Source organism: Saccoglossus kowalevskii, chromosome 13 (genome assembly GCF_978046115.1).
Source record: "Saccoglossus kowalevskii chromosome 13, keSacKowa6.1, whole genome shotgun sequence".
In the NCBI taxonomy this organism is placed as follows: domain Eukaryota; kingdom Metazoa; phylum Hemichordata; class Enteropneusta; family Harrimaniidae; genus Saccoglossus; species Saccoglossus kowalevskii.
Window position 1 is genome coordinate 474,132 of NC_140653.1, and position 22,355 is coordinate 496,486.

Genomic DNA, 22,355 nt, shown 5'->3' on the forward strand with positions numbered 1-22,355 from the left:
ACATGTTTGCAGATAAATGCTGAAAACAACCAAAACAACTACTGAAAAAGTTTTTAAAAGCCATGAAACATTGCAAAATATTGTGTTTTGACAGAAATGTTGCTTTTTGACAACAAACGATTCACCGTGTATACCATGTAATGCTTCTGTAATCACTTATTTATACTTCGACTTTTAACTTCAGCCAGTTCAAAAAGTTAATTATTTAAATGTGGTCAAAACATTTGTTGATAAATTTAGAAGAATTCTAGAAAAACTTGATAATTTGCCTTCAGAAACATTACAGTCTCCCAAGAAAGTAGCAGACTACTAGCTGTGAGTGGGTCTCTAATGTAATCTTCCACAGATCACATTTTTAATAAAGCATTTTCTGTTTGTCCCCATTCAGAACTTTATGTGAACACAGAACATAGGATAATCCTCTGACAAACATTACTGTCTTACTGTATACACTGACTGTTTACTATATAAACAACCTAATCCCAAGTGTCTCTGATACAAGAATTAAACATCGCAAAACTATTGAAACCTTGCCCGCAAGGGAATAATAGTTGATACAACTGGTTAAGTTGAGATCAGGAATTGGCCAAATTCTTGAAAAAGTGAAATTTTGTAACATAATTTTCATTTCTTACTACCAAATATCACTCTAAGATATACATTTGGGAGAGGGGTGTTGATTTTGTGATGTAACCTCATTGCATTCTGCTCCTTCTCTAATTGTTCTATATTTTTCCTCTTTAATCTCATTGCATTTTTCTCCCTTTCCAATTGTTCTATATTTTCCCTACATAATCTCCTTGAATATCTTTTCCTTTTTCAGTTATGAGATATTTTTTTTCTTGACTCTGATTGACGATAACATTGGTTTTTACGTTTCTGTTTCATAAATTGTTTTGTATATTCCCTTTACGATCAATAACATCAGCTTTCACATGCCTCTTTTTATTTCTTCAAGCCTAATTTGCCTGTGTAATTCTTTACCCAACATATCATATTGAAGAGATGAACTAACATCAGCCTTATTTTGAACCTGATATTTCACATGAGTAGATGAATCTTTCCAACTAAGTATGTGACATGGTTCTTGACTGTAATTGGTGGGTTCATAAAAATTACTATTTATTTCTATCAACTGATAAAATAACATGTAAGTCTGTTCTTTTAAAACATTTTCGATATCAATAAGTGTTACGCTATCATCATTGAATTTATACCAGTTATTATCAGATGCTTTAAAACAGGCATAGTAATATAATGGATTAGACTGCTGTACTATAACACCATATAACTCTTATGAAGTATTACCACAGTAACTGTTGCTTACATATTCAGACATGTTTAAATTTATTGAATAACTGGCAGCTGTCTCTATTTTATTCCTCAAATTTGAAAAACATTTCAACTGTATAACAAGGTATGGTGGTAATACTTGATTGGTCACATTTTTTACAATGTCATGAACTTTGTTGCATTGACTACACAAATATTCATGTATTGTTTCTTCACTAAAATAATCATTAAGGCAATTTGAAATAGAAACTGGTTCATTATTACTAGAATATGTGATAGGAAGTTGTAAAACAGTGAATGGTTCAAGTCTAACATTCTGATATGCACAGTGTTTTGATTTATATGTGTTATTATAGATACCCATAAATATACTTTGTAAAGTATGTACTGGCATATTATTACTGTTTACGTTATTGTTCTTGTATATGAAATATAATCACAAGAAACTCATGGGCATAATTTTCTACAAGAGGATTAAATAATTCTGTACTTTTAATGCATTTCTGTAACCACTATTAAAATTACAAATACATCTGGATTATAGATATGATTCCCATTCACATAACAAACAAGATGGTGTTTTATTTTTTTTGCATTGATGGGTTTTTGATTTGGTAAGAATGTAGCTTGCAAATGCTGAAGTATGTATTAATACTTGTACAATAACATTTTGATACCATGCAAGGCCAAGTTTTTGTAAACCAGCACCAAGGAGTTCATTTATAACATCTATCCAATCAGTACTCACAATATTCTTTTGATACAGGTGAAACTGATTTAGTAATTGCATTACATTTGAAGATATTTCACTTTGATTTGTTAGTCTGTTAAGTTTGTTCATTAATTGATCCATAAAATTATCAACCTCATGGGTAACAACATCTAATTCTACATGATTACGTGACTGAGGAAATACTTCACTATTTACTTCAAGGTTTTGTTGTTTACTGTACTGTTGAGGCTGTGACTCGCATGCTCTTTTTTCCTGCATGTATTTACAATTTTGTTTGCGTTTTAGTCTAATATTCTTTTTCTTAGGTCGAGGCATTCTAAATAATGATAATATTGGAATGATACTTATATAATTGTGCAAAGTTAACTCAATAGTCTGGATATTAGCAAATACTACTACAATATATGCCAACTTATCTATGTTACTTAATAGGTTATAACTGATTGTACAGTAATAACTTTAGAAAACTTATTGCACTGAAGAATACTGAATATGCTTTATAGCAACTTGTAGTATAATTATTTTATGTGAACTCTAGGATATAACTTATTGTACATGTATAGTAGCAACTTTACAAAACTTATTGCACATAGTAACTCACTGAACAATGAGGACTAGTACTGAGTACAACTGCTTACAGTAGAATATCATCTTATAATGTTTAACCACAGTGGTCTTGAATATTAACCTTGACAAGATCTAATTATCATACAATTACTTCTCACAAAGATCAAATGTTAACTAATGTATAATAGAAGGCATTTTCTAATAATGAATTCGAGATGGCCCTCATTATAATAAGATGGAAAAACATACTCAAGTCACACAATGGAAATGAAATGACACACATAGTTGTACAAAATTAACCCAATGCGGCTATTTGAGAAGATTACTGCTCACAGTATAAACTGACAAATTTGTTTGAAAATAAATTTTGAACAGATCTAATTACCATACAGTGACTTCACACAAAGGTCAAATATTAACTTGAGTAAAAACAAAGGTATTTTTCTATAATGAACTTAAGATGGCACTGGTTCCAAGGATTTCAAAACATCTATTACACCATAGATTTTCTCATTAAATCCTGTTACAGATTAGGAAGATTGAATTTCAAAACATTAATATTACTGTTCTTTAACTCAGCAAAGCTTTCACAACAATTACGTTTTAACTGAAAAAATAATTACTACATATCTCATTAATTATGCATGTAAAGTGCACCAATATTGAACTTGGTTATCCTTACACCTTTGTTTATAACATATATAACTTTGAAATCGATCGGGTAAAAATTACTTGAGTTATCGCACCCACAAGAGATAACCAATCAGTAGCCATCTCTCATTAATTATGCAAGCAAAATGCACAAACATCGAACTTAACCATCGTTGCATGTTTGTTTATAACATATATAAATTTGAAACCGATCGTGTAAGAATTACTTTAGTTATCGCACCCACAAATCATGCCAACAACAACAACAATGACGACAACGCCAAACTCTTCCCCTTACTATACCTTCCCCTTCGTTTACACTACACTACAGGCAAGGCAATAAAACTATTATCATGGTGAAACAAAATAGCCGATGTTCGAGAAAACAATTTGCTGTGCCAAAATGTGACAAGAAGACCACACCCTGATACATTATTCCAGTAGCTAACTATGAAGTAACCGTTTTATCATTATCAAAACTATACTCAATACTGCCAGCTATACACAAGGCAACCAGTCTGTCAAATGAAGAAACAAAATGACATGCGTCATTAAGTCAACCATGAGTAATGTCATAAATGCTAAATTTAAACTAAGTTTGAAATGGTTGATGAAAATGACATTGGATGGACTGACACCATAGTCTCAACACTGTGTCATGAGTTATTTCTGTTTAATAAAACACTATTTTTAGAACAATACAGATGGAGACACACACAAGCGCACTTAAATAGGTCGAAACAATTAACCTGTATAAACCTACCGTAATACACAGGTCTAGTATTTTCCACAATCAAAGTAGGTAGTCTAATTTGTATAAAACTGCATGTTATTTGCTTATAATATTCTATCATTATCAATGTTCTTTTTCTAATTATGAATTATGTTTAGATATAACAGTCTTTTGAAATACAAGCAAATGAATATTTAAACAATAATGCACTCCCTAGTGCATGACTACGCCTTGCACATTATGTCACGCAAAGTGTGCTTTCGTTCATTATGAGCCACTGGGGTGTACATTATTGTTATTATTTGGTTGCATTGGCAATGCCAGTGAATTTTCACACGTGAAAACTAAGATAATTTGGAAGAAAGGATCGAAAACATTCAACAGAATCGGGTCTACATTATATGGGCCTTGCAATCAGTATACTATATATAACGTCAATGCGTTCACACAACGATTCCCATTCACACACACAAGCACAATACAGTGCGCAGCCACCCGGGCAGCGGTCATTTCAACATAACATGTATACAAACAAGCAGCCTCCGGCTGAGATAGCTCCACTGTTAGCAATGCACATTTCAATTAAAGAACAGAAGATATCATTAGAAAATGAACAACATGCATAGTATCAATGCAATGGGACTTGCTGTTTTCAACAAGAATTCAAAAATATCATTTTTCACCATAATTGATTGTGGTTTTTAACAAGAAGAAAATATCACTTTTTACCAAAAATGACAAAAATATTCACCAAAACTAGATAATTAAAGATATCATTACAAAATAAACAAATCTGAGAGAGGTCCACATGTAGTACCTATATATGTAATATCAAAGCAATTGGACTTGCGGTTTTTAACAAGAAGTCGAAAATATCACTTTTTACCAAAAATGACAAAAATATTCACCAAAATTAAAGAACTAGAGATATCATTACAAAATAAACATGTAGGATCTATATATGTAATATCAAAGCAATTGGACTTGCGGTTTTTAACAAGAAGTCGAAAATATCACTTTTTACCAAAAATGACAAAAATATTCACCAAAATTAGAGAATTGAAGATATGATCATGAAATGAACAAATCTCAGAGAGGTCTACTCAAGGTACATATACACGAAGTATCAAAGCATTCAGGCTTGTAGTTTTCAAGAAGAAGTAGAAAAAGTAAAACATTGACACGGACGACGACGGACAATCACTCATATGATAAGCTCCGCTCGACAAAGTCGACAGTGAAGCTAAACACAGACAAACTTGTAACCTCCTATCCTACATGATGTTATTTTTGCAATGATCGGGGGGGACCAGTGATATGTAGATGGATTGAATCTCGTAAACCAGACAGCGACGATTTGCTGTACTGCACCCCATCTTACTTTCGAGCTGAAGCGTAAAATTCTTGCAGCAAGTCGATGAGATTGGTGGCGTAACACGTTCTCCCCATTTAGTCTGCTGTGAAGTATTTTTTTAATTTCTTGCATTTTCGAGCACATTTAACTGGGATTGGTCGACATCGATAAAACGCGCCATCGTGTTTGCCTTTTGTGAACTATATTTATTTACGCGTTGGACGTCAGTACCGAGTGTTTCTCACGAAGTTGGGATTAGCCAGTCGACGAATTGTGTTTGTCGTTATGGCGGGAATGACATTTTTCATGTAAACTATTAAAGAACAAATAATTATTTTTCATATAGCTCTGAGTTATTCATTTTCAGTTTTGATTTTAATCGTTTTCACCCCATAATTTCCCTTAATATTAAATGCCCGTCTCTTTATTTGTTTTCATAACTCAACATTCTATTCATATGCATGGTACGAGGCCCTGATGCTCAATAATGCAATACATTATCGCAAATAATCTGTGGCAATGACGTCATAAAATTCGCTGGTATTGACTGGTATAATATAATACTTATTAGTGATTAACATACAAAAAAATAAATTGTTTGAATTGTTAAGAAATGCAAATAAATTTCAAAAGCAAATGATTCCAGTCGCATATTAAACGCTCGATGCTAGAGAATATCTGCCATATTCTGATCTGGGACGGTATTCTTTGACCTGATAGGTCAAATCTTTAATTAACCAATCAAAATGATGGATGATACCAACATGTTCAGATTACCATAGCTCAGAAATATGTTAATGTTCTTGAACGCAACACGGAAGAGACTTGCCGATGTGATAATAGATCTTTAGGCTTGGATTTTGATGTGAAAACATTTTTTTTTTAAACAAAAAATTTGTTGTTTTCAATAGATAAACTGAGCATTAGATGAATAATTTGATATTGTTTACAGCGATAACAGATCATTGTCAAACTGAAGCTTACCCATTCACGCTAGCCATAATAAAATTGAAATTAAATAGGCTACGGTGAAACTAAATTAGACTCTATTTTAGGTATCAGGAATGATTGAAATGTCTGAAAAATGATGCCAAAATATTAAAAAACATCTTAAAAATCTGCCGAAAAAAAAACAAATTTATTTAGGAGAGTTATTTGCATTTTGCCATGGAAACAATATTTTATAGTTGAGTGAGGAATGTATGTGCAATCATAACATTCAGTCATACACCAACACAATAATATGATACATGTATGACAAATTGCATAAACTTTACAAGAACAATGAAGACAGTTTAAAAACGAAAATGATTTGACCCACAGAGAAACATTAACTATCACTGTACATATCAATGTCTTTAACTATACAAAAATTAATGATGGAAAATCTCGGGGGATTAGTAACAAAGATGAGAACTGAAGGAAAGAATTAAATGGAGAAAAAATAAAAATCTAAAAGTAGGGATATGAGAAAGTATAGTCTGTCTGGCTGCTATGTAAGTAGATAAAGTGCTCCAAGAGTAATCAGATGAGTGAATGAATAGATAAGGGTACCACTATGCAAGCTTCAAGAACAAATGGTGCATTTAATTATTATACATTACTTTCTAAGTGCTAAGTGGAATTGTATGCCAGGCCAAATTAACATTCATCTTAAAATGTAGAAATACATGTACCATTTGCTGATATTGTATTATTAGCTAATTGGCTAGATGTCAGGTAAAGTGAACACATGTACATACACACCCATCAAGCATGGACACTATGCAATCCAGACCACTATATCCTACATTACAATAATAAGTCACTAATGATCATAGTAGAAACAGATGTAACATAAAGTTATTTTAACTATTAACAATTTGTATTTAATATCACCAATAATTACATGATAAAAACAATCTCACCACAACCTACAACCTAATCATCTGCGAAGATAACATTCATTCCAGGATTAACGGCGATCAACAAACAAATCTTTGCTGATTCTTGAGAAAGAACAAATTATGGATCAAATATCCAGCAAAAGCTGTGGACAAGTCATGCTATGAAAAACAGAACCAGAGAAATTCAAGGAGAGTAGGTCCTGTGGTCTTAATGAGGATTATGACAAGGTCCATGTGTTCTATCACATGCAAGAGTTCTATTGGAGAATAAGGATAACTCTGATAATTATACAATGCTAACTAAGTGTTTGAGCTAGACAGGATTAAATACTACATGCAAATGTTATGAGCCTGAAACAAGTTTATCTGAGTACCATAACAACAATCTACAGATACAAATATTGTTTGAAAGTACAATACTCTACTCGCTATAAGGTGATCAATTTGTATGAAAAGTGTAGAAGTATAAAAAAGTAGGTACTTTCTTTTCTCACCTTTATCCGGTTGACAGCTTCCTGTGCCTGCTGCATACGCACTTTCTTACTTGGAGGCTTATTGCAGATGAGCTGCGTAGAACCCAGGTAAGCAGCTGCATAAATAATACCATGTTCCAGCACTGTAGGATCATGGGGACCACGCACTGAAAGCAAACAAGACACACAGACATTAGTACAAAATATGACATAACTCTGCACCTTGGGTTACAGCTATGAGGAGATCAGAAGAAGGTCATATTCTAATAAGGAGAAAGGTACATAAGGTATTAGTTGAAGAGGCAGAGATTAGTATATGTGAAATAGAATAGTAATAATCTGAAAGCAATAAATACACACAGACAATTACACAAAACACATAAATAATAAGATGTACATGTAGTACTATGTTGAACAGTGCTACATCCAATAATTAATTAAATTACCATTGTACGTTAATTAGTGTGTTATCATCACAAAGAAGATGACATCTATCTCTTACCTAATATCAATATGTGAACAAGTCATTAAAAATGACACAGTCCCCGTTAAATTTTTGAAAGTTCTCTTTGTGCTCGTCATATTAAAGCGGCGGGGTTGTCGCGAGCGTGTCCTTGAAACTTGAGTTCCAAGTGGCGTATACAACAGATTGTTTATTTACATCAAAACATGTGTAGTAGTAATATAGCCAAAAATAAAAACAGCCGTTATTCGGCCATCTTTGATCTGATTATGAAACACACTGATATGTATGATGTATGTGCCAAATATGAATGAAAATGGTACATAAATCATGGAAATATAGCAGTAAGGCCAAAAAGGCCAGATGGCTGTCAATCGGCCATCCTTGACCAGATTTTGAAACAAATTGTCATGGACATGCATCCTAACATGTATGTGCCAAATTTGAATGAAAACTGACAGAGCATGTCCAAAATTTTTTGATTAGACATTGGCTTTATGGACTTCATTTTTGTCAATTTATACATCATGCAATGAGTAATGTAATAAAGAATATTATCAGAATTAATCTAACTAGAAATTCTTGTCAAATTTAATAATCCCAACAAAATGTATATACATGTAAAAAAGACATCAATCCCCGTAATAGTAAAGATGAAACTGTCAATACACAGGGTAGAATTCTTATAGAATTGTGTAAAAATAATGGTATACATTTACTTAATGGTAGATTACCTGGAGATACAAGTGGAAAACTAACTTGTTACCATTACAATGGTGTCAGTACAGTTGACTACGCTATTGCATCAACTGAATTAATAGAAAATATAAAATATTTCAGAGTGCATGACTTTCCATGCAACTCAGGTCACTGTCAAATCTCATTCTTAATTAAACTGAACAAAACTATCAGGTTAGACGATAATAATATCAATAATATACTAGCAGCCTATCGGCTGAGATAGCTTCGCTGTTATCAATGCACATTGCAATTAAAGAATAGAAGATATCATTAGAAAATGAACAATATGTTTAGTATTAAAGCAATCAGACTTTTTATCAAAAATATTCATTAAAATTAGATAATTGAAGAACAAAATCATCATGAAATGAACAAATATGAGAGAGGTCTACCTGTAGTACCTGTGTAGTATATGTAATATCAAAGCAATTATACTTGCGGTTTTTAACAAGAAGTTGAAAATATCACTTTTTACCAAAAATGACAAAAATATTCACCAAAATTAGAGAATTGAAGATATCATCATGAAATGAACAAATCTGAGAAAGGTCTACATGTAGTATCTAAATATGTAATATCAAAGCAATTGAACTATTGGTTTTTAACAAGAAGTCGAAAATATCACTTTTTACCAAAAATTACAAAAATATTCACCAAAATTAGAGAATTGAAGATATCGTCACAAAATGAACAAATCTGAGAGAGGTTCACATGTAGTACCTATATATGTAGTATCAAAGCAATTGGACTTGTGGTTTTTAACAAGAAGTCGAAAGTATCACTTTTTACCAAAAATGACAAAAATATTCACCAAATTTAGAGAATTAAAGATATCATTGTGAAATGAACAAAGCTGAGAGAGGTCTACCCAAGGTACATATACACCAAGTATCAATACATTCAGGCTTGTAGTTTTCAAGAAGAAGTCGAAAAAGTAAAACATTGACACGGACGACAACGACGGACAATCACTCAAAAAATGACATATGATAAGCTCCGCTCGACAAAGTCGACAGCGGAGCTAAAAAGCCAGAAAAAAAATGATGGAATCTAAAAGAGTAGACATACCTATTAAAAAATGTGATAGGAATGATAATATACTATATTAAATTTCATAATGAAATTTATACTGAGAAAACAGGAAATATGCATGTTTTTTTAGACCACCTTCTGAGATATATTCATCATATTATAACTGCTTCCAGAGATGGTTCTGTCAGCTGCATTCAACTAATCTTCCTCTACTCATTCATGCACAAATTTTAATGAGCACGGCACTGTTAGCTAATACAGCCTGCAACCCTAGATGTCTTGACAGATAGATAATGATCAATTTTAACTAAGAGGGTGGTGTGAATGTTTTAGTTGAGTGCTAACACCTATAACACACATGGCATTTCACATGGCATTTAAAAACTGTGTGTGTACTCCAAATATCTGCACACAATTTTACAAGATTCTTGTAAATGAGCTGCCTTATTATAATAACAAGCTTTCCCTTTAGGCTACTGATCATTTAACAAGTGATATTCAACTTTGTGCATGAGAGCTTCATGAAGATGACATCATTACAATTGACAGTATTTCCAGGTAGGTGTGCTTATAGTTATTCCACTATATGCAGGAAGTCAATAAATTCAATGCACAACTAGAAAGAAATGGATCATAGCTAGCACTGAGACATGAAGATATGTTAGATACAAACTACACATTGCGGCTAAAACGATGCCAAATTACTGAAGATGTAAAATAAACAGCATAATCATGAAGGTATTTGTAATATTATTTTGTGGGGTCTGTACCTCCCATCTTATTGACCCTTTAAGCTAATGAGTGTTACGATTTATTTAACATATTAGAGCAATGAATTAATTCACTCTATGTGAGTACAACTCATCATAAAGTGATTTCCCTCAATCTTATTACTGAAAACTTTCATTGACCCGGGTCCAAAATCTCAGAGTACACAAGTGCACCAAACTATGTCTCATACATGCCCAAGAAACTGCATTCATAAATCTGAGTAAACCTTGATGTACTTTTAATAAGAACTTGACTTCTTTGTTGATTCAGGTCTTTGTATATTACGAGGACCTGGGTTTGTTTCAGTATCACCACTATAATTCCCCTAAAAATGTAGCCCTGACACCCCTCTACAGTTTCCACTGAGATTGGTAATGGTACAATCCATCTGTCACTGAATAAGATCAAGGTCACGACATCACTAAAAACCCTAGCATAACAATCTAAGCTAATTATTTATTCTGAGCATGCTCAGTTGTTCTCTCAGTGCAGTAGGGAGAGGTAGTTTTGGATGAAAATCATGAAAAAGTCCCACTTAGGATTTTCAGATCTGGAAAAAAAAATTACAGGCATAATCGGCAGGGACTTGTTCATTAACCTGCCAAGTTTCATCGATATCTGCTGCAGAATTTCTGAGAAAATATTAGAAACGACACAGACGGAAAATTGAAATAAGAATTAATAGTTCACCTTTCAGGCTGCCTGAATGGTGGACTAAAAATAAATGGAGCCCCTATAAATTGTATAAGCAAATGTACCTATGACTTGACTATGTGTTACTCAAGATAGCTTTCATGAATACAAATAGTACCACTTTTTATGAACTTCTTTGTAATACAGTGATTCATTGGTACATGTATATTAAAACATGTTACTGATAAGACATGCTGTAGAGACACATAGCTATATGTAACTACACTGATTAAATCTTAGACAGTAACAACATTACGCTGAGTGAGCAAAGATAGATCACAATAAGGAGTGATATTATTACACAAATTCAGTCTGTTTGTAAAGAACCAAAACACATACAAGTAGCAGAGTCAATGTGTTGATGCGACACATCTAGCTATGGCATAGCTATCACATAAACATAGTTGAACTCTGGTGACCTTGCCCTTTGTTATATAATATAATTCCCTTTATCATAGTTTATTTCAATATGAATATGCATTGTCATAATTAATTTTGAATACAAACAAGTTTTGGGGTTGAACCAACAGTGGGGAATCAGTCTACCGAATGTCCTTAAAAGATGTAAATATCTTACAAAAACATTGGTGTCTTATTTGTTTAATTATTTTAATGGACATAATTTCATAGCTTTATTCAAAGTAATTCAGATATTTTAGTATAAAAACAAATGTCTCATTGCAAAAAAAAAGTGCTGCATTTAGATGTGAATAGATTCATAAAACATGCAAGATAACAGAACATTTTAGCTGGCTTTAGTCCAAGTATTTTGTACAGGTGTCTGTCAAAAATTAATGATTCACTGAGACAAATATGAACTGCCTCATTGTGTGACTACTGTATTATATGAAAAGTAAAAAAAAAACACCCTTTATGAATAGCTATCATGTTGCAAGCTCTGCTTTGTATGCAAATCAACTTAAATAGTTAGTTGGTGTCCAGTGGAGGGAGAAGTCAACAGTACTGTTGCCTCCTGAGAATCTACATCTTCAAACACTGCAATCTTTGAAGTGCGTTTTTAAACTAGTATTATAAAAAGTTTATCATTCTGTTCTAATAGCTGAAACATATTCCTGTGAGTTTTCAGTTGTCGAATGAACTGTTTGTCAAATACAGAATACATATATTTTAGAATAATTTTCTTTTTAAAATGTGGATGAAATGTTTTGCTTTTAATGTATTTTTTATGTATTGTTTTTGATTTGATAACTTTGAACTAAACAGATTTTCTATTAGCTTCAGATCTTGATCAAAGTTAGGCACCCATTTCATAGGAGTGCTTATATTGATTTTCTGACATCTTGTTTTCTGTAAAGATTTTATTGGTAGGTTTGCAAATGTGTATCAGACTGTGCAATCTCTCCATGAGTTGGTTTTGAAACCCAGTATGGGATTCTGAGATACATTACCAAGGATATTATTACAAGATAAATCATTTGCTTCATTGAACACATACAACAATGCATATTTCCACTGAGATCAGTGACCTTTGATGTGTATCACCAGTGATCAGTCAAGTAGAAACAGTCAAAATATTTTATCAGATTTTCTCAATTTTTGCATGATATTTTCATACAGGACATCTGTTGTTCAAACTCAGGGAAGACTTTATACTGATGAATACGGTGACCAAGTTTGGAATAGAATTAGTAAAGTTATTATGCACACAATAACAATTATTAACGACGACAACGACAACACGGGACAAATTTTTGCCCTTAAGGATGAATGCTACAAAATAAAAAACCCATGGAAAATCGTTTAAAATACTACAGGTGTACAGGACATGTTACTCTAAACTCATAGAAAATAAAAAAAACATGAGGTTAATGTACTAATTTTTAAGATACACAACTCACAATTATGCTGAGTCAGCATTTTTAAGTAGCGTTCATAAATAACTTAAGTTGTCATTTATACTCAGTCTTAATCCACATTTTTACTGAAATTGGTTTTATCCTATCAGCACATAATATGAGTTCATATTTAAACTCAATTCTAATGAATTTAAGAAATTACCTATTTAAAGAAAACAATAGTTTCCTTCATTTGGTTTTGTATTTTAGATAAAAAATTCATAGAAACTGTCCTACAAAAAATTTCATCCATGGAAATCTCTTGAAATTGTGTATATGTTGAGTACTTATGAAGTTATTCCATATTATACATTGAAAATTGTATGCTAATGCACTACTTTTTGAGAAAAAATTAGTTTAATTGTCAGTTTCAATAATCTTGGTGGCCATGTTGGATCATTTACGTGACCTTTGACCTTTGCCAGTGCCCTTGTCAATATACATACTGGGGTACATCAAATATGGTCATGTACATCCAACATCAGTAGATTATATTGTTTTATATATGAAGTACAGTTTATATATATTGGCTGGGTGCTTGGGAGAATATTCTTACCTTTCATTGGAAATATAGAAATTCAAAGTCAAGCCACTAATGCACTGAAGTATTATTTTCTTCTGAGGGATACTGATGAAAGCATTGTATTCTCAGTTAGGGCACAGGTGTGTATGGTGGTGGGGAGGGGTGTGGTGTGCTGTAACATACATACAAGGCAGAGTATGACTAGTGTTACATACATAAAGTGACAAAAAGATCAGTATTGTTTAGTTGTAAGCAATATTTATTTTGTGTTCTGTTTTTTTAAATATTCATGTATCGATAAATAAATAAAAGTGGTCCATAAATACTAATATAATTAAATATTTCACATATTTTAAAATCATATAACACTTGCTTTATCATTTTTATTAATATACAATTGTATGTATTTATTTTTTTTTAAATCTGGATATAAATACATATATTTAGATACAATACCCATCAATGGACAAAAAAGTGTTTTCTTTACTGAAAATATGCCAACATTGCATGAATAATCCCATTTTCACCCTATGAGACATTTACATACCAAATATCAGTCTAGTGTTCTCAAAGAAGTCATGTAACGAATGGATGGATTAGTGAACTAAAAAAATATCACAAGAGTCATTAATCATTGTTTTAAATATAGTTACTTCTTTTCAAAAAACTGCGATAGTGACAAGAATGTTTTTTATGTTTGGTTACCTTGGATGACCAAAATAATCTTCACTAAGCAACTTCACCAATCCATCTATCCCTCCTCTGCTATAAGCCAAGTTCAAGTGACAAAAAGCCAGACCAGAAGCAGCTATTTTCTCAGTCATACACTTTGTAATTACCTTCTTACTTATTAGTTGACTAAGAGATGACAGATTTTTCTTTCTACACAATAGAAATTCAAGAGCTTCTATAATAAAATCAACAGAGAAGCTATGTTTACTAATATGGCTGATGTCAACATTACATTTACCAATCAATTGTTGAAGCATATGTACATCATGTTTTGCATTGTGAGCACTGTATTCAGTGTGTATATAATCATTAACCAGGTTTTCTTCAGAGTAAGATGATCGAGGTGGTAAAATTTCACGAAATACAGAGAGCGTATCAGAAAAGCAGCAATGTTTATGTTTCAGTTTGTCTAAAAGACCATATCTTTGCACAGAACTAACCAGAATCCTAGCATCAAAATTCTTACAGTTATGTGCAACTAACACAGAATTTAATGGAATCCATTCTATAAAACTCTCAAGAGCATCTTTCTGTGATAATGTTGGTACTAAATTAAAGTTATGAAACAGTTTACCACATGTATATGTCAACCCAGTTACTTTGGATGCTGCTGGATGTATTGGCTGACAGGGGTCAACATACCGGGGGTACTTATCAACTATCTTACCATCATAAGATGCAGCAATCTGACAAATTGAGGAATCAATACCAAATGATGTTGTTTCAAGATCAAATACAACAACAGGAGAATCTTGAAGTATTTTTACTGGAAAACGTACAGGAGCATTAACTGGTTCAGGAATACATGTAATATCAATGTCATTTCTAATTGCAATGTTTGTGTTGTATGTGTCACCTTCTCTTAACTCAGTAGCATTACATTTTTTGTTTCGCTCCTCTTTTAATTGTATACGTCTAAGTTTGTATTTTTTGTTTTCTGTCTGCATCTTTCTTTTTCTTGCTTTATTGTCTAGTTTTATTCCCCTCACCTGTGAAACAACTCCAGGAGATAGTCCATTTTCTTTGTTAACACTACAAACATATGTGTATCCACTATTTTTCTGTGAAACTGCTGCTACAATGCGGATATTTAAACTTTCTGATTTACTGTAATGTCTGTTTTTTGGTGCTTTAGAAGCAACAGTGTTATGAAAGCTTTCATTGGCTTGTGTTGAACTCATAAGAGAAAGTTTATTTGCACATGCAGCATAAATTTCAAAAATAGATTTTAAATCTTTACGCAATTCTACCCCAGAAAGATCTTTACCATATGGAAGACGTTTGTGGCAGTAAGTATCTGGCTGACGTTGGTAACCACACCATTTACGATCACATGATTCATGAGATCCAAATGCATGGGAAACAATGGCAAGCAAGTTTTTATTGATTAAAGCTGGCCTACCTTTGTTCTGAGTAACAGCATAGGAAAAACATGTTTGAAAATACTTGATAACACGTGGTGTTAATATTTTGTGATTTTTTGAAAGTTCATATAGTTTATTTCCTAGACCTTTTTTGGTGTGGTTCATATCTGGTCTCTTTTCAATATCTTGGTTAATTTCTGTTCTTAGTTTATGAATGGTTGTTGTATCATCATCCATAGTTAAAGATACTGTTTTAGCACTAGTTTTGTTAATAGTTTGTACCACTTCAACAGCAATATCTCCTTCCATAGCTTTGGAACTCCCTGTCCAGTTTTTACGACAGTCATGTTTTCTTGTGTTCATATCCCCATTTTCAAAAATTTTGCATCCCTTTGAACGCACAGCATATCCCATAATTTTACCAGTTGCTTCCCCTATAGCAGCACCATGACCTGACAGACTGTTATATTCTTTGCCAGAGCCACGGCCCTGCCATGCACCATCAAAGGAAATATCAACTTGATTTTCATGTGAACTAAGTTTTTGTTCTTCAGTTAGAGCTTTAACACACAGTCGTTTTGCAACATTCTCAATACCAACACCTGCTTCTCTTTCTCTTTTCTTTAATGTCTTGTGGTGTATACCCGGTATATTCAGTGAGGCAAGGAAGTTATTCATATGAGTCTCTCCCATTCCACTGTGTACCATTCCTATGTTATGAAATAAGAAACAACTTAGATTAACATTTTATAAGATTAGTTTTTGCTGCCCTACATTACTAAACGTATGATCACCAATATATGACCATAAGAGGTTAATAATTGAGATGAATCCTTAGTTTGCCTGTAAATCTTACCGGTGGCTAATTTGGTATTTACATCAAATATAGGTAATCCTTGGTTTGATTTGGCATTCCTATGTGTCAAACCTGTATACACATGGTTTACATGTTTACCACATCTCTGGCAAGGTATATACAGTACACTACCAAGACCATATCGTCTCTCCTCCTGGCACTCCATCAGAACAAGGTGTTCACAACACACAGCACAGGCTTTTAATCCCTCAGCTAGAACAGACAGCTGTACTATTCTGCGTCCAACATTCCAATTTATAGCACTTTCTGAAGTAACTTCTGTAAAGATAAATCAGATATTGACAACAGTAAGGTGTTAACATACTATCTGTGCTATTCATAAGAAATGTATGAATATTTACAGAAATAAAAAGAAACCATTATTCCAAAATCATCATTTCCAAAGGAGCCATAGGCAAAACAGAAACTCTCTCACATTCAGATAATGTGAAAAATAACAATAATTTTTAGGTCATGGCTTATTTTCAGAAAAAAACATTTATTGGGAGAAAATGTCCAATAATATATATTACAATGTATTTAGAACAAAAATATTTGACACAATAACAAATAGAAAAAATAAAATTCAAGTATCTACTATAATATGCAAGTATTTTAATTTTAATTTCCTTAACATAGCCGCAAGTTCATCATGTTACATGTTAATGTTTTTCTGAAGAGTAAACAGATGAAATTTCAATGCTCTAAATTTATAACACTAGGAAAATAAATATGGATTTCAAAACAGCAAAATATAGAAAATATTTGAACATGCTGTTTATTCATAGTTAAAATTGTATCCCCTTGGTTATATGGAAGTGTGAGGACAATCATGCCCTCAAATTGGGGGTTTTGTGCGTATAGTTAAAATTACCAGTTCGCGTTGAAGGCACCTCGTCATAAATAATGAAAGCTGCAGACGACGCGACAGACAAACTTCGTTGTCAAATATTTTTTTATCACAATTTCTGTATTTAGTGAAACAGGAATTAGGAAAAAATAAACACTGTTTCCACCAAAATAAGCATAATCCGATGCTCATAAAAACAAATAAAATGCGAAAATATATTGATTCGAGTTGTGGATACAGTTGCAGACGACTCAACCAAAGTTTACGTCGTATACTGACACCGTACGTACGTACCTGAATTTGATTCTAAAACTACTTCAGCAACTTTCTTATGTTGGCGGTTCGCCTGGATATCTGCCAATCTTCTTCTCTTCTCTTTCTCGGTCAAAAATCCTTTAAATTTGCGTGCATTCGGCGATCGCGAAGCGTACTTGTTTGTTGTGGCAGCCATCTTGAAAGTCTGCTTCAAATGCGCAGAACGTATGCGCAGTGCATTTCCGCGCATACAACCTTAATATACCTTTTCCTTCCATCTTTGATGGTACGGACAAGGTAAAAACTAACAAGTCATTGTCAATGACACGTCCCCGTTCCGTTCATATTTGAGTGACATATACATTCAAAGCAGATCATGACCGAAATGCACCTGCATATGTACAACACATTGTGCTAAATCTGAACAAAATCCATCCATGCATGACTGAGATCCGGTTCTGGAATTGTGAAAATACGTGATTTTGATGCATTTTCGGTCTTAAAATGGCCATCATTTCGCTATTGTTAAGCAGATCATGAAACAAAGGCACATATCTATTTGTGACATGATGTACCATGTGTGTGTGAAGTTTGAACTTGATCAATCCAGACATGTCTTGGATACGGATCCAGAACTGAATTCTTTAACAAAATGGCCGCCAGTCGGCCATTTCGAACTTGATCCGAAAAAAAAAGAAGACGTGCATCAAGGTCCTATTATGTTTAATGTATGTACCAAATTTGAACAAAATCCATCCATGCATAACTGAGATACGGGTCCGGAATGGTGAAAATGTGCGATTTCAATGCATTTTCGGCCTTAAAGCGGCCGCCATTTGGCTATCGTTAATGAGATCATGAAACAAATGCACATACATATTTGTGACATGATGTACCTTGTGTGTGTGAAGTTTGAACTCGATCAATCCAAGCATGTCTCGGATACGGATCCAGAACTGAATTCTTTAAAACAAAATGGCCGTCAGTTGGCTATTTCGAACTTGATCCGAAAAAAAAAATGACGTGCATCAAGGTCCTATTATGTTTAATGTATGTACCAAATTTGAATGAAATCCGTCCATGCATAACTGAGATCCGGGTCCGGAATGGTGAAAATGTGCGATTTCAATGCATTTTCGGCCTTAAAGCGGCCGCCATTTGGCTATCGTTAATGAGATCATGAAACAAATACACATACATATTTGTGACATGATGTACCTTGTGTGTGTGAAGTTTGAACTTGATCAATCCAGACATGTCTCGGATACGGATCCAGAACTGAATTCTTTAAAACAAAATGGCCGCCAGTCGGCTATTTCGAACTTGATCCAAAAAAAAAATGACGTGCATCAAGGTCCTATTATGTTTAATGTATGTACCAAATTTGAATGAAATCCGTCCATGCATAACTGAGATCCGGGTCCGGAATGGTGAAAATGTGCGATTTCAATGCATTTTCGGCCTTAAAGCGGCCGCCATTTGGCTATCGTTAATGAGATCATGAAACAAATGCACATACATATTTGTGACATGATGTACGTTGTGTGTGTGAAGTTTGAACTCGATCAATCCAAGCATGTCTCAGATACGGATCCAGAACTGAATTCTTTAAAACAAAATGGCTGCCAGTCGGCCATTTCGAACCCGATCCAAAACAAAAAATGACGTGCATCAAGGTCCTATTATGTTTAATGTATGTACCAAATTTGAACAAAATCCATCCATGCATAACTGAGATCCGGGTCCGGAATGGTAAAAATGTGCGATTTTGATGCATTTTCGGCCTTAAAATGGCCGCTATTCGGCTATCGTTAATCGGATCATGAAAAAAATGCATGTGCATATGTCCCATATAATGTGTGATGTATGAGTGAAGTTTGAACTCAATCGGTCCATGCATGTTCGAGATACAGGTGATCACGGACGCACGGACGGACGGACGGACGGACAGACGCACACAGGGCAAAACATAAGTCCCCGTTTTCGGACTGCGTCCGAACGGGGACTAATAAGTGCTATAATATAGAGTAGTAACATTGATAATCACAAACAATGATGGACAATAATAACACTTATGGGGTTTGTCTTTCAAGCTGCATACCATGTTAAAGACTCCCACCTGAATTCTTACTCTCCACGTTATTCCTCTCATTATCACCATAACAGAAATACAATATATGACTGATGTAATAATACTGCAATACCATTGGTTGACAAATTATTTAAACTGTACAACTGTAATTACATTACATTGAATATTCTTTTCAAGCACCAATTACAAATTCATCTATAAGTTTTGAATGAGCAATACTTCAAATTTTCTCACTTAATTCACAACTTACTGAATTACAAGATGATGTCTGACATGTCTGACATCTCCTTATATTAAACCGAATTCCCAGCATCATGACAACACTAGAAGCCTGGTCCCCTACATACATATTTTCATTAATTTAATTTTGTCTTGCTGACTGCAAGTGTATCACTTACTTAATTACAGTGTTGTTGCTAAGCAATGCTCAACCAGTTTTTAAAGTAAAAGATAAATTGAAATTTATGAGTACATTGTAATTTAAAATTGTGTGTACTGCAGAATAGGAATGTTTCATTGAAAATAACATCTAGCGAATATACCTTTTTTCCTATATTTTACATTTAACTCGTCAAAATTCAGTGAAAATAAATTCCATACAGAACTACAGTATTTCACAGTTATTACATTTAATTAATTCTAGCTAAAATAAAGTATTTTACAGTATTACATTAAACATTATAATTTGTTTTTGCTCCACATAACTACACAATACCCAGACATGACAGTGCATATATAATAATAAACAATATGATTGAATATGGCTAATCACAGACAAGCAATATATCTCACTTTGAAAAGAATCTATATTTTATTTTGACTCCCAGTAAACCTTGAAAATGCTACAAAATCGGCAAGCATCTCTGGATGACAATCATGATAACAATAAATAAATTTGACCTATTCCATGCACATGAAAATTTATTAGTTCACACTGACAAAAAAAAAATCACACAACTACATGTAGTTGTTGATTGCACTACCTTTAATAAATCACGTCTATAAATAAGAATAACTATATTCTATCAGTCAATGTAAAACAATAGAAGAAATATAATCTTAATATTAATATTAATACAGATATGGTCGTAACAAGTTACCATCCAAGCAGAATTTCAATTTCCCCTTACAGTGAATTAGTACTTCAATTACAAATTAACTGCTGGTGTAGGGGGAGATTAGATCTATAATTAATTGCCTTTCAGGCATAGTTACGTCACAGTCACCCTGACCAGGGTTGAAAAGTATCAGATTCATTTTGAAAAATCATAAATGAAATGAAAATGTTGAGTGCACAAGTTACCATGCACATATCATAATAAAATAGAGTGCACATCAGACTAATCACTCAGATTGATTTGTAAGGATTCAAATTAAACTTGGTGCAAGAACAGTTTCTGGTAATAACTTTAGTAATAATGCTAGTTTAACTAATAGACTTATTCAACTTCAAGTGTGAACAGTTCTGGCTCAAGGGCGAACACAAATCGTCTTGTATTCAATGTATTGATTAATCAAATTGGTACGAGTTTATTATTATGAATCAGAAACAACCATTTTGGAAACTTACATTCACATTTATCAAGGGATCAGTACAATTTCAATGTCATCTTTATTATCTTATCAGAGATGTGATTCAGCCCTGTTTGCTGAATATTGTAGGTACCACGCTAAGAATTATCTGAACTTTTTTCTCAACACCGAGACAGTCGGTTGTGAAAAACACACTACATAAAACAAGTCATTGACACAGTCCCCGTCCAAAATGTTGTGATCTGACATACATGTATCAATTTGATGCTGATGAAGTCATTGAGATTAGATTGAAACCATTAATAGGAGATGGATTTGTAAAAAATAGGACAATGGCCTGTTGCTCAATAGCTATTGTACAAAAGACTAGTGCTGTATATGACAAATACCCCAAAAGGCAGTGTGAGACAATAAAACATAATGCCACTTTTAGTGACTGGGTGAAGTGTCAGCCAAGCTACATGTGTACCAAGTCCCAAAGAATTTGGACTACTGGTTTTGAAGAACAAGTAAAAAGTACTATTTTTGATGAAAAATTACAAAGTATTTGCTAAAAATAGAGAATTGAAAATGTCACCCAACGTATATACCATGCTGGTTTGAGAGCAATTGGACTACCAGTTTTGGAGAAGACGACGAAAATAGCATTTTTGACCAAAAAAGACAACAAATATTTGCTGAAAATAGAAAATTGAAGATATGGACATGAAATGAACAAATCTGATAGAGGTCCACCCAAAGTATATACCACATGAGTTTGAGTGCAATCGGGCCATCAGTTTCAGAGAAGAAGTCGAAAATAGCATTTTTGACCAAAAATTACCATTTTAAAATATTCGCCAAAATTAGAAAATTGAAAACTCAAGGCACATGCATTATCAATATCAGCACTGTAGACCACTTA

At 33.2% G+C, this 22,355-nt stretch overlaps 2 protein-coding genes across 6 annotated transcripts in view; both read right to left on the reverse strand.

The window, feature by feature from the left end:
* LOC102804157 (uncharacterized) overlaps positions 1–22,355 on the reverse strand; it is a 196,507-nt gene that overhangs the window by 55,082 nt on the left and 119,070 nt on the right. For 3 of the 5 annotated variants that reach the window (XM_085506845.1, XM_085506844.1, XM_085506842.1), the window contains exon 5: positions 7,712–7,857. In XM_085506845.1, the coding sequence (XP_085362971.1) occupies positions 7,712–7,857 (146 nt within the window). The remainder of the gene's footprint in view (positions 1–7,711; positions 7,858–22,355) is intronic. The other 2 variants (XM_085506846.1, XM_085506843.1) reach the window with 1 other exon arrangement.
* Positions 14,008–18,568, reverse strand: LOC146734707 (uncharacterized). The gene is made up of 3 exons (XM_085506847.1): positions 17,866–18,568; positions 16,722–17,000; positions 14,008–16,575 (listed from the first exon to the last, which is right to left on the reverse strand). The coding sequence occupies exons 1-3, from the start codon at positions 18,074–18,076 to the stop codon at positions 14,471–14,473; spliced, it is 2,595 nt and encodes an 864-aa protein (XP_085362973.1). The 5' UTR covers positions 18,077–18,568; the 3' UTR covers positions 14,008–14,470.

Coding starts and splice junctions, on each gene's coding strand:
- LOC146734707 (XM_085506847.1), bottom strand. CDS start 18,076: ATGCGCGGAAATGCACTGCGCATACGTTCTGCGCATTTGAAGCAGACT. Junction 17,001..17,865: donor AGTTTTAGAATCAAATTCAG/GTACGTACGTAC, acceptor TTATCTTTACAG/AAGTTACTTCAGAAAGTGCT. Junction 16,576..16,721: donor AAATACCAAATTAGCCACCG/GTAAGATTTACA, acceptor TTCATAACATAG/GAATGGTACACAGTGGAATG.